Genomic DNA, 22,261 nt, shown 5'->3' with positions numbered 1-22,261 from the left:
TGCTGCTATAAATTGCTGCCAGCAGTGCTGCACCAGGCTCAGCTCCAGTAGAGCAGGGGAGACAGGATGTTTACCTGCATCTAGCACCCCATCAGGCACGAGCACAGGAGGAGGAGAAGAGAAGCAGGCAGGAGAAGGCAGTGTCAGGCATCCTGGTTGCAGGGCCAGCATGGTGTCTCTGCTGGACAGCATAGCCAGACCTTCTGCTGTCTTTCTGCAGCTGTCTGTGGTGCTTGGTGTCATCTTCGTGCTGCTGAAGGTGGCCCAGTTCTACTGGGAGAGGAAGAAACTCATCAAAGCTCTGGAGGCATTCCCTGGTCCACCGAAACACTGGCTCTATGGCCACAATCATCTGGTAAGGAGGGAGCTGGACTCAGTCAGGGTGGGTTTGTCCCCACAACTGTTGAAGATATCAGACAGGATGAGAGGGTGCACCAGGTGCTGTGTGCATGTCCCCTGCTTGTGTCCTTTCCTGCAGGAGAGGACCTCTGCACAGGGAATTCCACAACTTTTGCAGGGCAGGCAGAAAGGGTGCCTGGATATGAGATGGGCATCTTTTGGTAATAAACAGAGCCATGTCTTTTTTGATCATGTGCTTAAACACGGAGGTAAGTGTTTTCTGGGACTTTTGTGAAGTTACTTAAATATGAGCAACCATAAAATGCCTCTTTTCTGCATTAAACCTTCTACCAATAAGAGTCTCTCCTGCTACAGCCACTTAAGAAGACATGGCCACAAAAGCAGGGCATCTTATTGAAGCCATTTTCATCCTTCTTTAGTGAAGATATTTTTGCTTTCACATCGCATGCCCGCCTTGCACTGCTGAATTTAGAGAACAGGGGTGTAACAGCCTTGGTCCACCTGGCCTGTTTACCAGGTGTCCTGGCATTGCCCACGGCAGCTGTAGCTCCCAAGTGCAACTCCAAGCTGCTTGGAGCCCAGGCTGTCCTAACGCAGCTCAACCACAGCCAGGCCCCAGCTAGGGACTCTCCATGGAGCTGCCTTGTGCTGCAGGGATGTGGCGGCTCAGGCAGCTTAACCACCTGTGCATGGTCCCAGCATCTCCTCCACCTGCAGCATGGAAAGTCCCCCCAGTGGCAAGTCCGCCCACAATCTCCCCATTTCCCAGGAGAAGATGTCTTGCATGTGCTTTCTGTGACAGGGCAAGTTTAGCCTCTGTGCTCCCTGGCACACCCCTCTTTTTTTGCCTGAATTCAGTCCCTGCTTAACTGTCATTGCAGATAACTACAGATAAAATATTAAATCAGATGGTGTCATGGGGAGAAGAATACCCTTATGCTTTTCCCAGATGGCTCGGACCAGTCCTGCCTTCTCTTGTAATCCACCATCCTGAATATGCCAAAAGCATACTTGGTCGAACAGGTAAGTCTCTACATCTGGTTTTGGGACATCACGTCCTTGACACTTACCTACTGAGAAAATCATGGGAACCTTGCCTGGAGTCATCCCCTCTACCGGCTTGCTTCACAGCTATTGCAATTCCTCCTTTGTTGCCCTTTGTGAACTCCCAGCCCACCCCAGGTTTCATGGAACAGTTTGTATTCTCATGCAAAATAGTGACCACGTGCTTGTTCCTCCCAGTCCACTGTTGACATTATCATTGATCTTACTGTCTTCTATGGCATCTACCACCACAGTAAACCCAGTAAACCCCATAATATAGGTGAGCTGGCATGGCAATGGGTCTCAGAAGACATTTCAAGTCTTCTCCTCTGCTCTTTTCCGTGGAGCATGGTGCCTGTGAGTGGTACATACATGGGCATCTCTAGTAACTCCCATCCATTTTCTCAGCTTTGAGGTTTGCCACGGCCATTTCTTTTCCACACACAATTTTCGTTAAACCTTTCTCTGGTTTTCCTAAGTCCACTGAGGTCATATTTGTAGAAGATCACTTTTAAACTCTACCTCTACTATTAGGGTATTTTACATACTAAAATAAGACTAATTCTACATTGTGATTTAGAGGATGAACTCTAATGCCAATTTAGTCTGAATTTTCTCTTTTGTTATATTGAATTTATTAGCCATTCATACTGTTCTGGTATCTACTTTGTTTTACAGATCGCAAGCCCAAGGTACCCTACAAATTCTTAGTTCCCTGGATTGGTAAGTCATTTTCTTCCATTAACCCTTTCTGCTGTGTTGCACATTTCATTGGCTTCTCTCTTGTCTTCCTTTATTTTTCCTTTCTTCCATTCTAAAACCAGAGCTTCTGTAATGGGAGGGTGTGTCTAGGTGTAAGCATTAGTACCAGTGGTGCCCACCAAGTCGTGGAGCACATCAGGTGGCTTTGCCTTGAATTACACACCCTGGCCTCCACAAAGCAATGTTCAGTTTCCTCAGGGACTGAATGCTACCACAGATAACTGGGGTGATACACACCAAGGGCAGGGAGGTTCATGGCTTGCACACAGCTTTGAGGTAACCCTCCAGGGTCCTGCTAGCAACTGTCAGTGTGTGCTGCAAAAGGCACCCAGGTATTTCATTTAGGGAAGAAAGACCCACCTGAGAGGGCAATTCCTGTGCCTCTGCCATCAAGGTTTGGGTTTCAGGGTAGGTTAGGCACGCACAGCTGGTTGCAGTGAAGGAAAGGCAGGCATGCTTCTCCTCCATCCGAAGAGCGCCACTGTGAATGGCCTTAGAGAGGCTGGAGAAAAGGTTCCACCAACTACCCTTCCTCCCCCCAGACCACGCACGTTAGTCTGCACTTGGCCAAAAGCAGTAGTGAGGCTGTCAGAGCCGTGATCAGAGTCTGGAGCAGCTGATTGCGCCTTTGCTGATTGTGTCTCCAGGGCACGGGCTGTTGATCTTGGATGGAACCAAATGGTTCCAGCATCGGAAGCTGCTCACCCCAGCCTTTCATTACAACGTGTTGAAATCTTACGTGGCCCTGATGTCAGACTCAGTCAAAGTGATGCTGGTAAGAATCACCACTCCTGCTACTTTTATCTTTCAGCTGTGCACCAGCAAAAATAATCAGGTCTGGGGATGACTGAGGGAAAAAGACTGGACATAGATTGTTCCTAGAGTTTCATTGAAATATTGGGGTAGTTCTGAAGTTCTGAAACTGCTCCCCCAACCTTCCTCTGGCCATTTCACTTATTCTCTCTTCCATCCGCTTTCCAATAAAATCAACAACTGCTAGAATATCCTTTCCTAGCCCAGTAATGGTAAACCTGGAAAAAGAAATGGACAGAAGAGTTTGATTAGATTCACAGAATATATAGTGAACTAAGGCCTCTGATTGAAAAGAGAAGGAAGTCATTAGTAGCGTGGGTCTGGGAAGAGAGACAGGAAAACATGTCCTGATCATACATGGCAGTCTGTCCTTCCTTACCCCTGTCTTCACCACTAGGATAAATGGGAAAAGAAGAACACAGAGAGGAAGTCAGTGGAGCTCTTTCAAGATGTCAGCTTGATGACACTAGACAGCATCATGAAATGCGCCTTCAGCTGTAATACCAACTGTCAGACTCAGAGGTCAGTGCCTGAACTTTCAAATTCTGAGGAAGCAAGTGCTCCTGTTTCCCCACTCATGTCGCTAACACCAACTTTAACCTTGGTCGCCTTACAGCAACTCAGACTATTATATCAGAGCTGTTTATGACCTGAGCTACCTTGTGAGCAATAGAGTCCAAAATTTTTCTTACAAGGATGTCTTCTATAACTTGACTCGCAAAGGCTGTGACTTTCGGGATGCCTGCAAGCTGGCCCATAGCCACACAGGTATTTCTCCTGCTTTCTCCCCAGCCCTGTCTCCCAGCTGAACCTCTCCCACACTTGTATCTCAGAGGGGGGTTGCAGCATGCACTGGCCAGAAGGTTACACATTAAATGGAGTCCAAGCTGCTTACTGAGTGGACAAGTACATGAGGTTTCTGGAGGGGCAGGATGCATCTAACTGGTCATTCTTCTGTGCAGATAAGGTAATAAAAGAGAGAAAGATGTTGCTTTCCAGTGAGAAGGAACTTGACAAGATCCAGAAGAAGAGAAACCTGGATTTTCTGGACATTCTTCTCTGTACCAAGGTGAATGAAATAACAGTATCAAATGCCTAAGAACATACCCGCATGGCACTGGAGATGTATCAGAAGGGAGATGACCACCCCTTGCTGGAGTTGCTGGAAACAGCTTCCACACTCCAAATTTCCTAGCTCGGGGCAAGGTAGATTGAAAGGGAAGGAAACAGAAATGTGTGAGATGCAGTGATTGAACATAAATAGCTCAGACAGACTTTCATCTTCCATGTTAATTTTCACTGAGCTCATTAATAATTTAAAATAAGTGACCTGTCAGAAACCAGAGAAGAATGAGATCTTTGGAAAGGTTACAAGGAGGCCAGCTTGGCTGTAACCCTCTTAAGAGGTTTTGTTTCTTACCATCTGTAGTTTTAACTTCACATACACCTTCAGATACTCTGGACAGAAGCTGCCACTTCATGTTCAGGAAGGAGATACACTCTGTGCTCACTCTGTTTTTCTAGAGCCACTGCTTTCTTTTGTGTCTCAGTCTAAAAGAAAAGTTGTCCAAACCAAACTACTGAAAAACGTAACAAGGCCCCTTGGTAGGGGATCAAAAAGTCCTTCTGAAGGGCTGGATCTGGTATCCCACCAAAGCCCAACTCTGTAGCTCTGTTGACTGCAGTGTCAGCAATCAGTGGGTCTGACTGTTTTCATATGTATTGGATATATTTTCTACTGGCTTACTTCCTGATGTACAGGGAGATACAAGAGACACCAAATCCATCATCATCTGGGGTTATTTTTATACCCAAAGGATCAAGTCCAATTAATGTGCGCTTGAGAAATATATACTCTCCTCTTCGTTAGGATGCAAATGGAGTTGGGCTATCTGATGAGGACCTGCGTGCCGAGGTGGACACCTTCATGTTTGCGGGTCATGATACCACGGCCAGCGGGATCTCCTGGCTCCTGTACTGCCTGTCATTATATCCAAAGCACCAGCAGCGGTGCAGGGAGGAGATCCAGGGGATCTTGGGAAACCGAGATACCATTGAGTGGTGAGCTAGGATTTCTTATTCCTTTACTTTGAACTTTTTCATTTATCCTGAGAAGGAAACTTCATCCACCTTATACTGCACATGCACTGGGTCACTCTGCTTTTCACATAGCAATACTGGCAGCAAAGGGAGGACTAGAAGGAGAAAGCCCAACAGCAGATGGGAGACACAGTGGGCCAGCCCACCCAGTCCCCGTTGCTGGTGTCCTCATTGCTGCCACTCAAACACAACCTGACCCCCCTGTTTGCTTTCAGGGAGGACCTTGGAAAGATGACTTACACCACAATGTGTATCAAAGAGAGCTTGCGCCTGTTCCCACCAGTTCCTTCTGTGTCCCGATACCTCTCTAAATCTGTCACATTTTCCGACGGACGCAGCTTGCCAGCAGGTCTGTTGAGTTTGTTGATATTTCATGTTGCTGTCTGTGACACGTGGGGCATCCTCATAAGAGATGCTCTGTGGACAGGCTGGTGGGGTTTCTAGCCTCTTTTCTCTCGCAAAGGGCTGTACAGGGCCACCACAGCTCACCATCTCAACCCTCCCAGAGGGTGGCTGGAGAGAGTCCAAGGACATGTTCCAGGGCACTGGGGTGTTCACAGAGATCAAAGGGGACTTGCAGAGTATTGATCCTGGCCAAGACTAAAAGTTTATTCACTGGTACCAAAATGGGGCCCAGCTCTGAGGGCTTCAGGAGGTGACCTGCCTAGACAGGCTGCATATCGTCCCTGCCAGATCTCCTGCAGCAGCCCCTGCAGAACACAGGACGGGAGAGCATCCCACAAACACCTCTTCTGGTTCTTTACTCTGAGATGTCACCAGCTTTTTCTCACTTTTCTTTTCCAGGCTGCCAGGTTGGACTGAATATATTTGCTATCCACAGGAATCAGGATGTGTGGGAAGACCCTGAGGTATTTTACCTTTATAACAAGAAAGGGAGGATGATCTCTGAGCCCAGACATGTACTCCCCTTGAATATGGCAGCCTGTGCCTCCCTGCCATGTTTTTTTTCCCCTCTTATTTCAACAGTCCCACTCTAAATGCAAAGTTCATTGAAGTTACCAAACACCACAAAGGCTTTGAATATGTAGAAGTGCTGGGAAAGGGTGTTGAATAGTCTATCTTCTTGCATGGTGACACAGAGATACTCAGAATGCTTTCAGCTGCCCTGGGTAGACATAGGTCCCAGAGTGGTATGAGAAGTCCCAAGCCCTCCGAGCACTGTGTGATTCAAAGCTGATGTCTTAGAGGCTTCAAGGAAAAAAATAGCTGAGAAACCTGAAGGAGGGTCCACAGCTGCCTATCTCCAGTGGCTCCCTGGAGAGGCAGGATTGGGCATCTCTGAACAGGAAAGAGTCTAACAATCATTACTGCCATGGATGAGAAAATGCCTGCAGGCATCTTGGGTGATGTAGTGGGTGATCTGGATATCTCCAAGGGGAAAATCCACATGGCCATCAGTGCCCTCTTCTCATCATCTGCCTGGATTCTCATCTACCTGGCTGGCTTTGCAGAAGGAGATGTCAGCTGCAGCTCCCCTGCAGCAACAGAGGCCACATCCATGCCCTACCTTGAGGACTTGGGGGAAAGCTGGTGCTGCTTGTGTCAGAACAAACACTGACCAAATGGCCTTTGGTGCTCCCACAGGTGTATGATCCCCTGAGGTTTTCTCCAGAGAACTCAGCACAGAGGCACTCCCACGCTTTCCTGCCTTTTTCTGCTGGATCCAGGTGGGAGATTCTTCGTCCCTCTCCTTCCCCGTAGGCTGCCTTGCATGGGAGACCTAGGTCAGAGCCAAGCTGCTGAAACTCATCCTCCCTCAACACCCATGAGCCAAGTTGGCTTGGCCAACTCAAGCAGGCTTCCATAACAGGGATCTCCACCATGCTCCATCAGCTCCACAGCATTTCCCACGCCCCAAGCCCTGTGGTCACTGTAGAGTTTCATCTACTTTTCTTGAGAATTTGTGGAGATATTTATATTTTCTTTTGCCTTCATTGAGAACTAGGCTCCCTTGTTTAGGGGTAAATACCCAGTGCACCTCAAACCCAAGCTGGGCCCAAATCTCTGTGGTTCCCATGGTGTAGCAATAGACAGATGCAGGATATTGAGGTCTCAGTAACTTGCAAAAGGAGATACTCCACAGAGTCAAAAATAACCTTTCTGAGGTCTCTGGGTTTTGAGCTGGATCCATATAGCACTTTCTATGAAGAAACACCCAGTTCTCTCAATTTCATATTTTTTTTAATGCTTATTAACAAACAACAGCAATACCCCACCAGAGAGCAGGGTGCCTTTTGGTGTTTCATGAGGGGATTCTTAGATAAGCTGGGGCATCACCCTTGCAGCAGCTGGAGGTCCCCCAGCACCCCAAAGGTGCTGCTTCAAGAAGCTCACGCATGGGCAGAGCCCAGCTCTGGGGCGGTCAGGGATGAAGGCTGCAGTAGGAGCATTTGTCATCCTCTCCTCAGGAACTGCATCGGGCAACAGTTTGCCATGAATGAGATGAAGGTGGCTCTGGCCCTGACCCTGCTCCGCTTCGAGCTCTGTCCCAACCCATCCAAGCCTCCCACACTGATACAGCAGATCATCCTCAGGTCCAGCAATGGGATCCACGTGCATTTGAAGAAGATTCACTGACTGTGTGGGGTACCTTGGCGGTGGGCAAGCGCTTTCCCATGGACAACCCTCCACCCAGAAGTTTAAGAGGGGACACCAGACAGACCCACAATGGCCACCTCAGACATCTCCCGCATTAACCTCCCTCCCTGCTGCCATCCGGGGGGCATGCTGAGCCCCCACCACGCACACCCCAACCCCGCAGATCCAGGTCCCACCCTCGCATGGGGAACAGCACTGCCAAGCAGGTTTTGCAGCACAGCTGTGGCTCAGCCTTCACCTCTGCAGGCATCCTCCATGTCCTACACATCGCCTCACCTCCAACCTGCCCTTGCACACTGCCTGGTGGGACTTTTGTCACCTGCCTGTGTATTTGCAGCATTGCCAGTTACCTGCTTGGGCAAGATGGTGGACACCACCAGTGCAGTTTGCACAGGTGTCTAAAGCCTGGACACTACCTGAGTACAATGTCCCTGCCCTGCCTCCAGCCTGGGTGTGCCAGGGCAGGAGAACGCCTCCCTGCAGTCACACTGCATTCCCACACACCACACTCTAAATTATTCCCCCTAACCTGTTCTGGGGCTGGTGCTGTGCCTGCCGCTATGGAGACAAAGGCCAGTGGGTTTTTCTGCCCCAGCGCTGAACTTCCTTGAGCTGAGGGTGTTCAGGATCCAGCACAGAAAAGTGTCACCAGCTAACCTGGAGAAAGCACTCACCACGCTGAAAACAATCAGCATTGTCCTCCTCTTTGAAACAAGAATAAAGCCTTGTGCACATGCTCCCCAAGCATGGATTTGGCTTTGGCTTCCTTTGCGTTTGGGGATCAAATGATGAGTCCCAGCAACCCAGAGGCAAGGCTGTGCCCAAGGGTGCAGCCCTGTGAGTATTTTCTCAAGCTGCAAGGGTTGTTTCAGTAGGTTTGCCCCCCTGTTGAGCCTGAGGAACCTATTTCCACCCCTCCCATGCCATAGGCCACCAAGTCCTCACCTCTGCCTCTGGGAGTTTCCATGGTAAGAAAACGACTGAAACAATCTGGAGTTAAACACAGCAAAAAAGACATCACCACTCCCCCCCCCCCCCAAATGCTGGCAGCAAGAACAAAATCAGCTTGCAAAAAAAAAAAAAGTCCCAAGAGGGAGCATGAGTCCATCTCAAACCCTTTTCTGCAGAGGCTGAGAACTGACCACTCAGTACATGAGTGACCTGCCCAAGGGGTGCAGGTGAGCACTGGCCCTGGGGCCGAGCTTGTCTGGGGGGACCCACTGCAGGTCCTCACCCAGCATCGACCATAGGTGGAGTCCCAAACCAAGGGGGACTTGCTGGATGAGCTGCAGGTCCAGGGTGGGAAATGGATCACTAGGTGGCAGTGGGAGACCCAGAAAAATCTAAAGTCCTCCCTGGTCCCTGGCAAAACTCCCTGGGCTTGTCAGGGAGCATGGCCAGGCCCAGCAGGGCAGCAGATGGACCCCATCCCTGGGGGCATGCCTGTCCTTGTCCCATCCCCACCCTCAGCCATGCAAGGCAGGAGAGCAAACACCATTCTGTCGCAATCCCCAGCACGATGGTGGTGTTACCAACAGCACAGGGAAAGCTTGTCACTGTGAGTGCCTGGGCACTCAGCAGGCATCAGGGGAAACTGAGACATGGAGGGCTGCACACGTGCCATGCCACAGTGGGAGACAAGGCTGTTCGTCCAGCTTTCACCCAAGGCAATAGCATCACCAGCATCCCTGCAGGCACTAACATAGCCAAACCAATTCTGTCTGTCTGAGCAGCTCACCACTGCTCATGGCCAGACCAGGACAGCCCAATCTGAGCATCTCCACATCTGAAGAAACCCCCGCAGCTCCCTGCTCCCATCTCCACTGCCTGCTGCATTCTCAGTTTGAGAAACAGAATTCCTTTAGGGCTGGATCCAGACCTTCATTTTGGCTGTTTCAGTACCTGACAGGACAGGGATGCTGTGAATAACCAGCAAGGTGCAGCTTGTATTTATTTTGCAAGGCAGCTGCAGACTGAGTTCCTCTTCTCCCAACCCTCCCCTTCTCAACCCCAGGAAGAGACTGGGTGCAGGTTGCGTAAGACGTGGCATCAGCCACCACCCTTGCACAGCTGGTGGACTTGGGCTGGTCTCAAAGGTCAGACTCCAGCTCTCCTCCCCAGCTCCAGCACAGTGAGGCCATTGGAGGGCAACAGTTTGATACAGCTTTTCATTACTGGCCCTGTTTGTCAGACATTTCAACCACCCACCCACAAACAAGCGAGCCACTTTGCAGCTCTGCTAATCCACTCTCTGGCTTGTGGTCCAAGCAATAAGCTTGGGGAGCACCTGGCCACAAAGACCCAGCCCAGTCTCCCTGGTGGTGAGTTGCAAATGAAATTAGGTGGCACTTGAAGATGTTCCTACAGCATCTTCTGATTTGGGCACGGAGGGATAATGCCAGAGCAGGAGAAGTTAGATCTGATGAGGACCCACAGCTGCTGCTCATCCCTGTGTCTGTACAGTGCCCTACTGGGGCTCCCAGCCCTGTGTTTTGAGGCCATCCCCATGAAGCTGCTCATCTGGTTTCCAAGAGTCTTCCTGACTGTTACAAATGACAAAACACCAACCACTTCCAACGCAGACCTTCCCCTGGGAAACCACTCTGGGAAATCTGCTTGGAAAAGAGAGGAGAAACTACTGACAATTTTGATGCAAATAATGGATTTTTATTCCTGGCAGTTCTGATAATAATTGAGGTAATCTGAGCCAAACACTTTAAAGTCCCTCCCCGTTAAGAATCATGCTTAACCCGGGTTTGCAGTCTGAAGGACCAAAGCTTTTGAGGGAAGATCTCACAGCACCTATGCATCACAGAGCCATAACACAGAGGCAACCAGGAGAAAATTATTTCACTCTTCAGCTTACCATGTCAAACCAGGCAACCCAAACATCCCCCCGCCTTCAAACGCTGGCAGTTTCTGGACAGCAGCATGTTCAAGATAACCTCCTCTGCCAAGCCACCACTAAACGTCTTCAAGAGCAGCAAAAAGCAGCACAAGGAGCCAGGCAACACCCAGAGACACAGATCTAATCGCCCAAGCATTTGCCCCAAATGTCTCCCTGCCAGGTGGTGACATTTCTGTGCTGTCTCGGCTCTCTCTATCCATCACCATGGCTACAGCAGCCACCAATCCACGGGCGAGTCCATCCAGGGTACCACCAAACCCTCTGGGAGATGCTATGAGAGCCAGCCCCTTTGGCAGGCAGACAGTTCAGGGACCATGGGACAGCCCATAGCACCAAATATTCCCCTTTTTCTTCTTTCCCTCTTCTTTTTTATTTTTTTTTCTCTTTTTTTTTCCTCCTTTTTTGAAGCACAAACAATGGAGCTAAAAGGTTGGGTATCAGGCCGATAATCATGAATGACGTGTCATTATTACACACCACACATTCATTATCTTCCACTACAGCCATGTCACAGGCGGCTGGAGGAGGGCAGATAACGGGGTGCCTTCATGCAGATGGCTTATTATCAGGATGTTCCAGGAGGGGCTTTAAGACAGTTAGTGATGCTGTTTGCCAGTTAAAGATTAGAGACCCCAGAGAATAATTAACAATCCCAAAACCCAGTTTTTCTGCTGGATTCTTCTGCTTTCTCCCCCCTCCCCCGTCCTCTTTAATCTATTCACTCTAGCAGGTGTAATAAAGTGATAAGGACAGGCTCCGGGGATGTTTGTTTGGCTACTATGGGTGTATAAACCAACAATGGATGGTATTTTACTTCTGTCTTTCAGTGGCTTGAATCAAGACCAAAAACTTTGCAGCCCCCTTGCCCACACACAGCCACCCCTACATGCTGCACTCCTGGCTCCCACCTGGGTGGCTGGGTTCCTTCCTCAGGCTGAAGGACCACGATGGTGCGACAGGCTCCCTTTTTGTTTCTGCAGGGCCAAATCACATCACTTGGGTATCAAGGCGACCAATGCCAGGACATAAACCCCAGCCTACATCGCTCAGGGTCAGGGCTGGAGCTGGCTGTCCTTCCAGCAGCAGTTTACCTGCATACAGCAAGTCTTTAATTAAACCACCTTAGAATAACTTATAAGGTAGGTGTCCACCTGCCCAAGGTGCTCCAGGGTTGTGGTCACAGCTGGAACAGAAACATCTTAAACTTCCACAGCTAAAGAGCCTCAGGAGAGATCAGGGAAGCATCAGTTTAAAGGGGGTTTTCAACAAGATGCCCGGTTATCTGGGGGTCCGAGATGAGATGAGTTGCACCCTCCTAGGCCACAAAGGAAAGTTATGATACATCTTGTAACAAGGTGGTAATGCAAAGAGACCACCCTGAATATCTTCTGCCCAAAAGGAGACAATCCTGTCCACAGCAGGTCCCAACCGTGACATCTTCCTGGAGCCCAAGCCTCGGAGATACTAGCATTACAGAGTAAGGGTCAGGACAGGGTACCAACAGCTGTCCTTACCCTTCATCGGTGGGCATGGGATGACCTGTGGAGGTCATGGTCTCCTCCTGTGCTGTATGGACAGAGGTGCTGGGGAGGATTTGGCCCCCAGGCAAGTTGACTTAGGGCCTTTCAGAGAGGTCACTGAGGCTGTTAGAGGTGCCCATCACCTGGGGGGCTAGCAGGTACAGCCCTGGCTCTGGAGGGCACCCCCCAGCTCACAGGGTCAACAGGGAAGGTGCGAGTGCAGAGACGCCAGAAGTTGCCTTCCTGATCACGCTCATCCCAGGGAGGGATGAGACAGCATTGTGCTTTAAAGAGCATCCCCAACCCTATCAGTGAGAGATGAGATATCCTAATTATGGCAGTACAGGCAAGGATCCGGGCTGTATCAGCCAGCACAGAAAGGTAAACAAGAAATATAACAATGGACCCTTAACACTCATTAGCTGTGTCAGATAATACCTCACTTTTCTCCCTTTGGGGCTTAAAATCTAATTAAGATTTTCCAACAATAAATTTCATTTATGCTCGCTCCCTTTTGTTCTTTTTAGGATCACACCGAGAAGCAGCCATGAGCTGGGTACACAGCTCGTGGGAAGGCAGCCCTCTTCGCACAGACAGCCTCAGGTCGTGCTTGATGGACAAGGGAAACTGAGGCAGGATGGCATCATGGACTGTGCAGAGGTGGGATCCCACTGGGGAGGTTACAGAGGCTCTTGCAAAAGATGTTTTCCCAAGGAAAGTGAACTCTGAAGGGGCACTGGCAGGCAAAAGACCAAACATTGAGGTTCCTGAGCTAGCACAAAACACACAGCAGTAAAGCCTCTTCCACAACCACAGGAGGGATCCACAGAGAAAGGGACCCGCCAAGCCCCCAGCACACCTCCACTTCAATCCACATCCAGGCACTGCTGGAGGAACAGCTTGGGCATTCATCACATATTCAGGGTGTGCACAGGGCAGGGAATAAACTCCTGCTGTTACTCATTATAAGGATGTCATTTCTAACTCCTTTTGCAACTGAAAGGTAAAAATTAATCGGTTCCCCTCCTCTTGCCACACCCCCATCCCTAGTGCTGACACGGCGGGAACGTGCAATGACTAATCCTCCTTAAACCCTGCTGAGTGAAGCATTACCACTGAACTCCATGGAGCTTGTTTTTTCCAAACCCATGTGACGTTTGGCAAGGAAAAAGTCTGGGGAGCAGCATCCGTCAGGGGCATGAGCAGGGAGATCCAGGACCCAGACTAGGGCTGGCTCAGCCTCCAGTTGCCTAAGGGAAGGCGGTAGAAGGGAACAGCTCTGTCATGATGCTGGGGATGGCAGCTGTCGCGCCTCTGCACCCAAGGGCTTGACCCCTCCAACCCTTCTGCCTGTTTCCTTCTACCCCCTTGCAATTTCTCAACCAGAGCTGTGATTTCTCAATGCTGAGTCTTGTGGGCATTTTTGAAATGCTTGCCTACATGAGGCTCTTCAGGGAGACGCCTTTAAGGGTGGGTCTATTACTGGAAGGGTCCCACCAAGCCCAAACCCATCACAGCTGATATTTCACAGCAGGTCTAAAATCTCCCCTTGGCCTAATGCTCAGCATCTAACAGCAGAAAGAAAGAGCAAGAGGTGGCTCAGGCACCTGGTGTCCTCCTGCTATGTCCTTGTGCCACCTCATCCCCCTTATGTTCGCACAGCAGAACCCTAAACCCATCCTGCTCCCCCCAAACCCAGGCACTGCCAAAAATACCTCTCTTATAACCTCCCATCCCATCCCTCCCAGCCCTGCTCCACTTGGAGGACCAGGCACCTCTTGATTGCAGAGCCCCTTAACCTTTTCCTCTCTGGTCAAGGGGAGGACCCTGCACACCATTTGGGCAACTGATATCTCAGGGAAGGCCAAGGTGTTACAGCTTGGGAGCACTTGCTGCTCCCACAGTGGCCAGAGCACTTCCCCAGAGCTGTCCCCACCACAGTGAAAAACAGACCCTGGTTAATGAACAGCCTGGCAGAAGCAGGTTGCACCATGGCCAGACTCGGCACTGCCCAGAGCAGCCCCCAAGCCACATCCCAGCAGCACTGGGAAGCAATTGCCTTTCTCAGCCTCCGGCCATGGGAATGGCCCCCAGCTGGCTGTGGGTCTGTGCCCTGTGGCCAGCAGGACTCAGGGAGCGCTGCCTTTCACCCATCAGACAGTGCTGGGAAGTGCTGGGTTGGTGCCATGCCTCAGTTCCCCCATCTGGCAAATGGAGGGGAACAATATTCACCTCCACACAGCCCTTTGCAGCTCTGGGGCAGTCCAAATGCTGAGCAAAAAAAAAAAAGTTCCACCTTTTTATCTCCCCTGCTGATACACAGGCACAAGCAAAAGTGCTCTTGGCTTCATCCAAGTGCAGAAATAAAAGATAGATCCTACCCAGCAGGGATCACGGGGGAAGATGGAGGCACTGACGCCCATCTAAGCACCCTTCTCACCCCAGCACCGCCTTCCCCAGTGTCCTTCCCTTCCCAAAAGTGCCTGAAGGCTGGGAGCACTGCAAGATGCCAGAAAGTCCTTTGAGTGATTAGCAGAACGACCCTCTTTGCTGTCATATGGGCAATACTTCTCTTTATTGCTCACAGGGAAGATATATACAGGGGAGAAGGTTTGTTCTGACATTAAAATGCATGGTGCCATAAAAAGGAGGATGAAATGTGGGGAAGAGAGCGGGATTTCCATCAGCAGCTCCCCGGAGGGCAGCTAGGGGTGCAGGGATGTCCCAGGCACCCAGCTGGGACCCCTCCATGTCTGAGACAGGTCAGCACGCCCCCGGGACTGGGGACATCAACCTCACCAACCAGGTGGAATGACCACCAGGCAGGAGAGGTGGCACCTCTGGACCTCTCCTGTGGACTGATGTCTGCATAGACGTCAGCCCCTGAGGCAGAAGAGCATGTCCACACATGGAAAGGGAAAAGATGAGGAGATGGTGGTGCCATGGAGAGGTCAGGGAGCCCCTGCACATGAGGGATGCCGGTGCACAGGGTCCCTGCAAAAGCGCCCATCACACAGCAGGAAGCAAAGTGAGAGGAGGAAGGAGGTCGGACGGCCAGGGCACCTGCTACAAGGCAGTGGTGGTCACCTCCTCAGGCTCCAAGGTGTTCTCGTAAGCATGCTGGCTCTCTTTGGACCTGTGTCAGGAGGGAGAAGCACAGCACTGAGCTCACTCTCAGCAAGACCAGCCTCTCTGAAGCCAGTACCAGAGTCCTGACCTTGTTGGTGCCAGCCATGCATTGAGCAAGGGGTGAGGTGGGAAGAGCAGGAGGGGTGCCCATGCCAGGAGGAGAGCCAAGTGTAGAGTGGGAATTGCTCTAATTTCTAGTGAGGGCTGTTTTGGCAGTCAGCATCTATGTGGCTGACTGTCTCTATGGCCACTTTCAGTGGTTTCCTCTGTTTGAAAGGTGTGATGCAGCATAAGAAAAATGTGGTGTAGCAGCTTGCAAGGTGGTAGATACATCATAAGGCTCAGCTGCAGGGATGGGGAGAGACCAGGGAGGAGGGAATATTCCCTCGTTGCCTTCTCCTTAGCCCCTGGAGAGGGTAAAAGCCCCAAAACCAGGTGCATGGGACATGTGAGACCCAGAGTGAGAGAGACCACAGCTCTGCATGTCTGAGCAGTCCCCCGGGGGATGGGGCAGAGCCTGGGAGCTGTGGGTAGGAGGTCTGAGAAAGGCCTTCACCTGAAGCCGGATGCAGCTGTTAGGTATCCCCCTTCGTGGCCATTGGACGTGACAGCCTCCCGCTTGTCCTCAATACTCACCACCGTCTCAACATTTTCCCTGGAGGGGGAGAAGAGAAAAGCTAAGAGAGAGCAATGGAGGGGCCATGCCAGGGAGCAGCTTGTGATGGTGACAGTGCAGAGGAGGGACTGTTCCAACACCACAGAGACAATAAGGTACTTGGACATGTGATCCTGGCCTCAGATACCCAGCCCAGCCCCCTTCCCGGTATGACATGGGTGAGGAGATACACCCTTACAGCAGTTTTGCAGAGGCCGTGCCTGGATGCCGAGTGCCAGCCCCCGGCTCTGGACCTGGTACTCCCAGTGCTTGGCTGGCAGTCAGCAAGACTCATTTGTTAATACTATTGTTTTATCCTGCTAACTGGTTTTTCCAGTCATCTTCTATGTAATCTGTTGCAAAATAGTCCCCTACAGGTCCCAGCTGACACTGAGAGAAATGGCAAGGCTCTGCCGGTGCCACAGCCCTGGCGCAGGAGGGGTGCAGGCATGCACATCCGCACGTGCAAAGCCGAGCTGCTTTCTCTCGGATGCCTCTCAGAATCTGGATCACTCGCAGAAGGAACCACAAGGCAGGGACCAGGTGTTTGACCTCAGCCAGAACCTAAAACCTCAGCTCTGGAAAAAGCCCATGGCCCAAATGGTGCCAGGGGGGTTTAGTTGCAGGGGGTGGGTGCAGGCCCACTCTGCGTGCACATCCCTGCCTCCTCCAGTGCTCACCCAAGGGTGATTTCAGAGGCTTTTCCAAGGAACAGACTGGCATAAACAGGCAGTGGCTTGAGCTGATAGCTGCTGTCACAGCGACAGCACAGAGCTGGCAGTGCGCCAGGCTCCTGAGCCTTGCTGACGGCTCTTCTGAAGAGAGGCCAGATTAATTAAAACAAGTCACCATCCCCCCTCAAGCCCTCCTCAGCATCCTCTGCCTCCAGGCTGGGAAGAGGCAGCCAGGCACAGGCAGAGGTGGGAAACACCATTCCTGCCTCCTGCTCCGTGGGCTGTGGGCTCCTCCAGTTTGAGGACAAAGGTCCTCTTCAGAGAACAAAGACTGCAGTTGCAAATCAGACCATATAAATATATATATACACATTGCATTATCCATTGACCCTGAATGCATCCCAAAGGGCCCCCCTTTAAATGCATCTGGGGCAGAAGCCAACCTGCTGGGCATCACGGTACACCCCAAGAGCCCAGCTCCTCAGGCTGGAGAGGCCACAGGGATGCACAGATACGAGAAGACCCCAGCACCTTTGGGTGCAAAGCCCAAAGCACCTGTGCCAATGCAGAGAAACCACGAACCAGGCTATAGTGCACTTTGTCTTCATCCCCTGTTGACTTCGGCCTCAGATTCAAGATCAAGTTATTGCAATTTAACCAGTTAGCCTGGGTTTGCTGAGCAGACACAGCAGCCTGCAGCTTTGCGCAGCCTGCAGTGGGCAAGAGGCAACCAGCCCTGTGGAGCCCTTTTTTGATTAAAAAGGCCACTTCTTCTGCCTGTGCCCTAGGCTCTGGGTAGAGAGCACTGCCACGGCTCATCTACCTCCCTGTTCTCCTAGCTCCTTTCACTGCCTTCTGCTGACTTGGTCTAGTCTGCCTTGTAAATGAAGTTGTTTTGGGCTTGTCTTCCCATGGATATAAGGCACCTGGGAACTGCATACTCAGATCAATAGGAAACCAGGCTCAGGCCAGCCCCCCCAAGATTCATGCCCACGTAAATGAGCCACAATGCTGTGGCTCTTTCTTCTTTCTTGCCGTAGCATCTAAGCGCTCTGCTTGGGGGTGCCCCTGCAGGGAGAGCAGCAGGGACGGATAGTGTATGCTCACACCTGGCAATGAGTAACAGGGTGTGGAGACCAGGACAGAGAGGAGAGGACAGGGACACCAGGACAGGGAGTCTTTGCTTTCCCTGCCTGGCAGTAATCACAGTGTTCCCAGCCCTGGCACAGGGACAGAGGTGGCTGGAAGTGACCCGTGCAGAGGCAGCTAAGCCCAACCCAAAGCAATCTCCAGGTCTCCCACACTTACACTTCTTCCTTACACCATAACCTATTGACCACAAAGGCGATGGCCACCAGGACCAGAAACACAACCACTGCGATGACACCCTGCGACCACGGCTGGAGGTTGCCCCGGGCTGCGGAAAAAAAGGAGGATACATGTTAGAAATACATCCTCAGGATTTATCTGCTTGGCAGAGCTTCTCCCATCCAGCTTCACCAATGTCCAGCCAAGAACTTGGTCCTGCAAAGCCGAGCAGAGCGCATTGCTGTTAATCCAGGCAAGTTTACCTAGGTGACAGCAACAAAATAAAGCATAAATAGCAGCAGTTTCACTGGCATTTGCATGTGGACCATGGTGCCTTGAAGCTTTGGGGCCCCATATATACATACATATATATGCACAGTGGGGTGGAGATGATTCTGGGATGGGGGGGGCAAAGGCCTGGGGGACATAGAGGGAAGGAGGGAGGATGTTTGCCCAAAGTGACAGGGGAAGGAAGGCAGAGGGGTTTCAGCAAACTGTTTATTCTCCTTTCCCAGATGCCATACACATCATTCCTGTGTTATTTTCCAAATACGGACTGGTAAGACAAGGACCCTGTGACAGGTACAGTGTAAAATTTGGTTGTCACTCTCACGGCAAATGTTTGCCGGCATGGATTTTGGTAAAATGCACCATCCAACAAGTTTCCAGAGTAGCAAACTGATTTATGATGGGGAAATTGAAGGCTGAAGCATTAAGACAAACAAACTTCAGCACAAAGGCCAGGCAGGACTGGCAGGGGTGGGCGGCAGCAGGTGGCCAGGAGCTGGCTGCAGCATCCCCAGCCTCCCTGGGATGGGACAGACTCACAGGTTCATTTTTCTCTAGCCAGACCTACGCAGTGATCCAGCCACAGGTGGGAAGGATGTAAGACATGTTCCTGGATGCAGGAGGAACTCAAGAGGAGGGCAATGGGAAGAGGATACCTTGTCCCAGTCCATGCTGGGATGACTGCTCCTCACCTCCCAAAGTCTTTTGGGCAAAGGAGCACTCAGATGTAGTCAAACTCAAACACACAAAGTCTGCACAAAGTATATCAGCACCTAAAGGAGACCTTGTCCACGTGGACACATCCCTTTGGGATTTAATTACTATTTATTCACGCACAGCTTTTCCTCTTCCTGCTGATCGAAATGCCAACCCTTGTGCACAAATGAGGTCCCTCTGTGCAGGCAGATGGGGCAGGTGGAGGATGCTCCCCGCCAGCCCCAGTATCAACCTCGGACCACTTGAACTCATCCCCTGCTACCAGCACCTGCAAGGCTGAGATGCCCCAGGATGAGCACATTGGTACTTCAATCTGACTTGGGAGCTTTACACTAGCTGAATACTCATCTGTCTCAGGGGAGAAAAATCTCTGCTATAAACAGCAAATAATCTTTACTAGCAGCCATAAAGATGGGCTGTGTACTCCACGTGTGCAAACTCCTCAACCACAGCCAGCTCCATGCCACCTCTGCTGCTGACAGCCCTCATTTCCCTCCTCTGGTTTTGTGGTTTTGGGGAGGGGGACTGTCCTTTGTTAAAGCCTCCAGTTCCTTGAATACTTACTGCAAGGAGCTTTTATTTAAACAAACAAACAGACACACACACACACCAACAACAACAACAAAAAAACCCCAACCAAATAAAAATCTTTTTCCTCTTGGAAATTAAATCAACCTGGCCAACAGATTCACCACCTGTGCCAGTCCAGAAAGTGGTGGCACCCCTGGGCAAGTGGCCAGGAAAGCAGCCCCAAACAACAGCCTTCAGTCCCGTCACCTCCCCACGGAGGCACTTAGAGTGTTTACTGCAAGGTCCAGGACCAAAACTCAAGTGGGAAGAAATCAGGGGGAAATTCCATCTTGCATCAGTGTGTTTTGGGTCAAATCCCATCGTATCAGCAGGCTGGTGGTGGGAGTACAGAGGTAGTAGTGGCAGTGAGGAAGAGCAGAGCTTGGTCCCCTCCTGCCTTACCTGATGGGCAGGAGATGCTCCTGCCCCTGGTACCCACCACCCCTGTGGGTGCAGCCCTGAACACACCTGTTGCCTCCAGGCTGAGCTTTGGCCCGCTTTGCTTCCTCCCTCGCTCTGCCCTTGGCTGTTATCTCAGCCACATTTATTTATTGGTTGCAGTTCATTTTTCCTGCCAGGGCCGAGGTTTCCAGCCTAAGCCTAGGAGGGGATGGTCAGGTCCAGCCCTCGGTGAGGTTTCTGCTGGGGTTAAGGGAGTTCAAGGTCAACCAGGGAATGAAGTCAGCAATGACTGAAATTGCCAAATTTGCATCTCGTGATCTTCAAGCAAAGCAGGCTAGAAGATAAGTGGTAGGAAACCTCCTCTGAACAGCATGCTCAGGAGGTACTGTATGTTTTCGCAAGAGAAACCTCACTCAGACAGCTGTTTTCACCAGATTTCAGAGCAGCCAAAGCCAAAAGGAAAAATACCAAACCAAGATCAAGAGGTTTTGGCTTAGAGACTATGTAGAGCCTGCCTGCAAGGGGAGATGAGGATGGCAGAGGAATGGCAAATCCCTCCTCATTGGGCTGAAATACCCTGTGGGCACAGGGAACTTAAGAAAGGGACATAAGAAAGGAGGAATGGGAACCAGGCAGAGGCAAAAAGCTTGATAGCACCTCCTCTGGGACTATGTGGATGGCAACCCTGGGGGACACCACCTGGCCGGAGCCCCAGCAGAGTACACCTTGCTGCCCTGCCAGGAGGGATGGCAGAAAGGATGAGTCTCACCTGTGGAAACTGGATTGTGTTCCTGCAAAAATACTTCACCAGGAGACAGCCTGCTCCTCGGGCTCTGCCACCTCCTTTCGCCCTGCAGCAATGATGGCTTTTTCCCTTTCAAACAAGTTCTTCTAAATCAAACTAAGCAATGTGGGATCTGCACCCCCCAGCAGACATGCATCCACACGTCTGCAGCTACAGATGAGACCAAGGGACGTGCCAGTGCCAATATAAGCCCTTGTGCATGTTGTAACTCCGTTTCCACACTCAACAGCTGGTTTGAAGGCACAGATCTGTTTTTTTGATACATCTTCCCTAAGTGCTTGGAAAGCATCGGCTGGCCCCTGTCTTTTCCTCTCTCTGAGGAAGCTGTGCCAGGCTCTGAATCCTCATTAAAGGCTTTTTTTTTTTTTTTTTTCCAGGCAACAGCAAAACTTTCAATCCTGCCGACAGTGGAGACCCAAGTCTGTTAAATCCTCAGCAAGTTGGTAAACAAATACAGGAAGAGCAGTCAGGGTTAGGGCATCAGAAGGAGAAAGGGGGAGGGAAGGAGGGAATTTTCCAGGACTTGGGCAACATCAGATGAGTTTTAATTACTCACTATTATTATTATTTCTAGCATTAGACAAGTCCTTCTATGAATTTCCTAAAAATAATGCCCTAGCCATAGGAAGTTTCTCTATTAAGTCTTTGGGAAGGGATCAGGAAGACAATCTGCAGAGGAAAATATTTGCTCCTTCGCCTCAGCAGTGATCAAAATTACAGATTAACAGGAAAACCTGTGAGCTTGGGGAGCGACCCAGCACAACACTTGCCTTGGGACAAGAGCAAGAAGAAAGACAGACAAAAAAAGCCTTAAGAAAACAGATTACTCATCTCAGTGCACAGTCCTGCTGGAGGTAAATCAGAACTGCTTTATCTCCGTGTAAGCAGGAGAAAAAACCTCAGACTGCAGTTTCAGCCTTCAGCAAAAAGGCAGAAAGTCTCTGCATCCTGGCACCGGTAAGACTCCCAACCCACTGGACACCCACCCATCCCCATCACCCACGGATGCGAAGCTGGAGCTGAAGCTTGGCCAGCGGCTGAGATGGTTTTTCTCTTCCTAAGAGGCCCTTTTGCAGTTGTCCCTTGTCCCCAGAGCCACCTCATCGAGCAGCTCCTGCCTGCCTGGGGCTCTGCGCACCTTCCTGTCTCCCCCTTGCCTCAGTTTCCCGGGGAGGTCAGGCAGCTGCCTGCGCTTACCTTCCTGGCAGCAGGCAGGCTCCAGCGCCAGGAGCAGCCCCAGGAGGAGGAGGAGGCGGCGGCCGCGGGCAGGCATGGCGGCAGGCAGGGGCGCGGGCTGTCCTCGCCGGGCGCTGCGCCTGGGCACGCCGCCCTCCCGCAGGAATGAGCGCTTGGTCAATTATCAAACGCATTAACGAGGGAGGCCGATGCTCACACCGGGTTATTCAAATCCTGCTGCGGGAAGGGGTGGAAGGAGGTGCCTCTTTCTTCCTCCCACGGAATTTGAGGCATGGTGACTTGAACCTGACAGTCCCCTTAGGGCGTAGAAAGGGACTCAGGCGCAAAACATTTGCATTGGCCCAGGAGGAAGAAACAACACCCAGATAAGTAAATCTCTCCCCCAGAGCG

General features: G+C 51.1%; 2 protein-coding genes across 2 annotated transcripts; one reads left to right on the top strand and one right to left on the bottom strand.

Moving 5' to 3' along the window:
• Nucleotides 1–8,442, top strand: LOC104044697 (cytochrome P450 4B1). Its single transcript, XM_009504564.2, has 12 exons — nucleotides 1–355; nucleotides 1,242–1,383; nucleotides 2,083–2,127; nucleotides 2,814–2,941; nucleotides 3,377–3,501; nucleotides 3,596–3,747; nucleotides 3,942–4,048; nucleotides 4,850–5,040; nucleotides 5,295–5,428; nucleotides 5,884–5,948; nucleotides 6,685–6,767; nucleotides 7,509–8,442. The coding sequence occupies exons 1-12, from the start codon at nucleotides 170–172 to the stop codon at nucleotides 7,675–7,677; spliced, it is 1,527 nt and encodes a 508-aa protein (XP_009502859.2). The 5' UTR covers nucleotides 1–169; the 3' UTR covers nucleotides 7,678–8,442.
• A 6,240-nt stretch (nucleotides 8,443–14,682) lies between these two features.
• Nucleotides 14,683–22,049, bottom strand: PDZK1IP1 (PDZK1 interacting protein 1). The gene is made up of 4 exons (XM_064455747.1): nucleotides 21,872–22,049; nucleotides 17,893–18,001; nucleotides 15,812–15,910; nucleotides 14,683–15,262 (listed from the first exon to the last, which is right to left on the bottom strand). Exons 1-4 carry the CDS (start codon nucleotides 21,945–21,947, stop codon nucleotides 15,193–15,195), a joined length of 354 nt encoding a protein of 117 aa, XP_064311817.1. The 5' UTR covers nucleotides 21,948–22,049; the 3' UTR covers nucleotides 14,683–15,192.
• Between the last annotated feature and the right edge of the window lie 212 nt (nucleotides 22,050–22,261).

Source organism: Phalacrocorax carbo, chromosome 6 (genome assembly GCF_963921805.1).
Source record: "Phalacrocorax carbo chromosome 6, bPhaCar2.1, whole genome shotgun sequence".
Classification (NCBI taxonomy): Eukaryota; Metazoa; Chordata; class Aves; order Suliformes; family Phalacrocoracidae; genus Phalacrocorax; species Phalacrocorax carbo.
The sequence above is the reverse complement of the archived record's forward strand: the minus strand, read 5'-3'. Positions and strand labels throughout refer to the sequence as shown.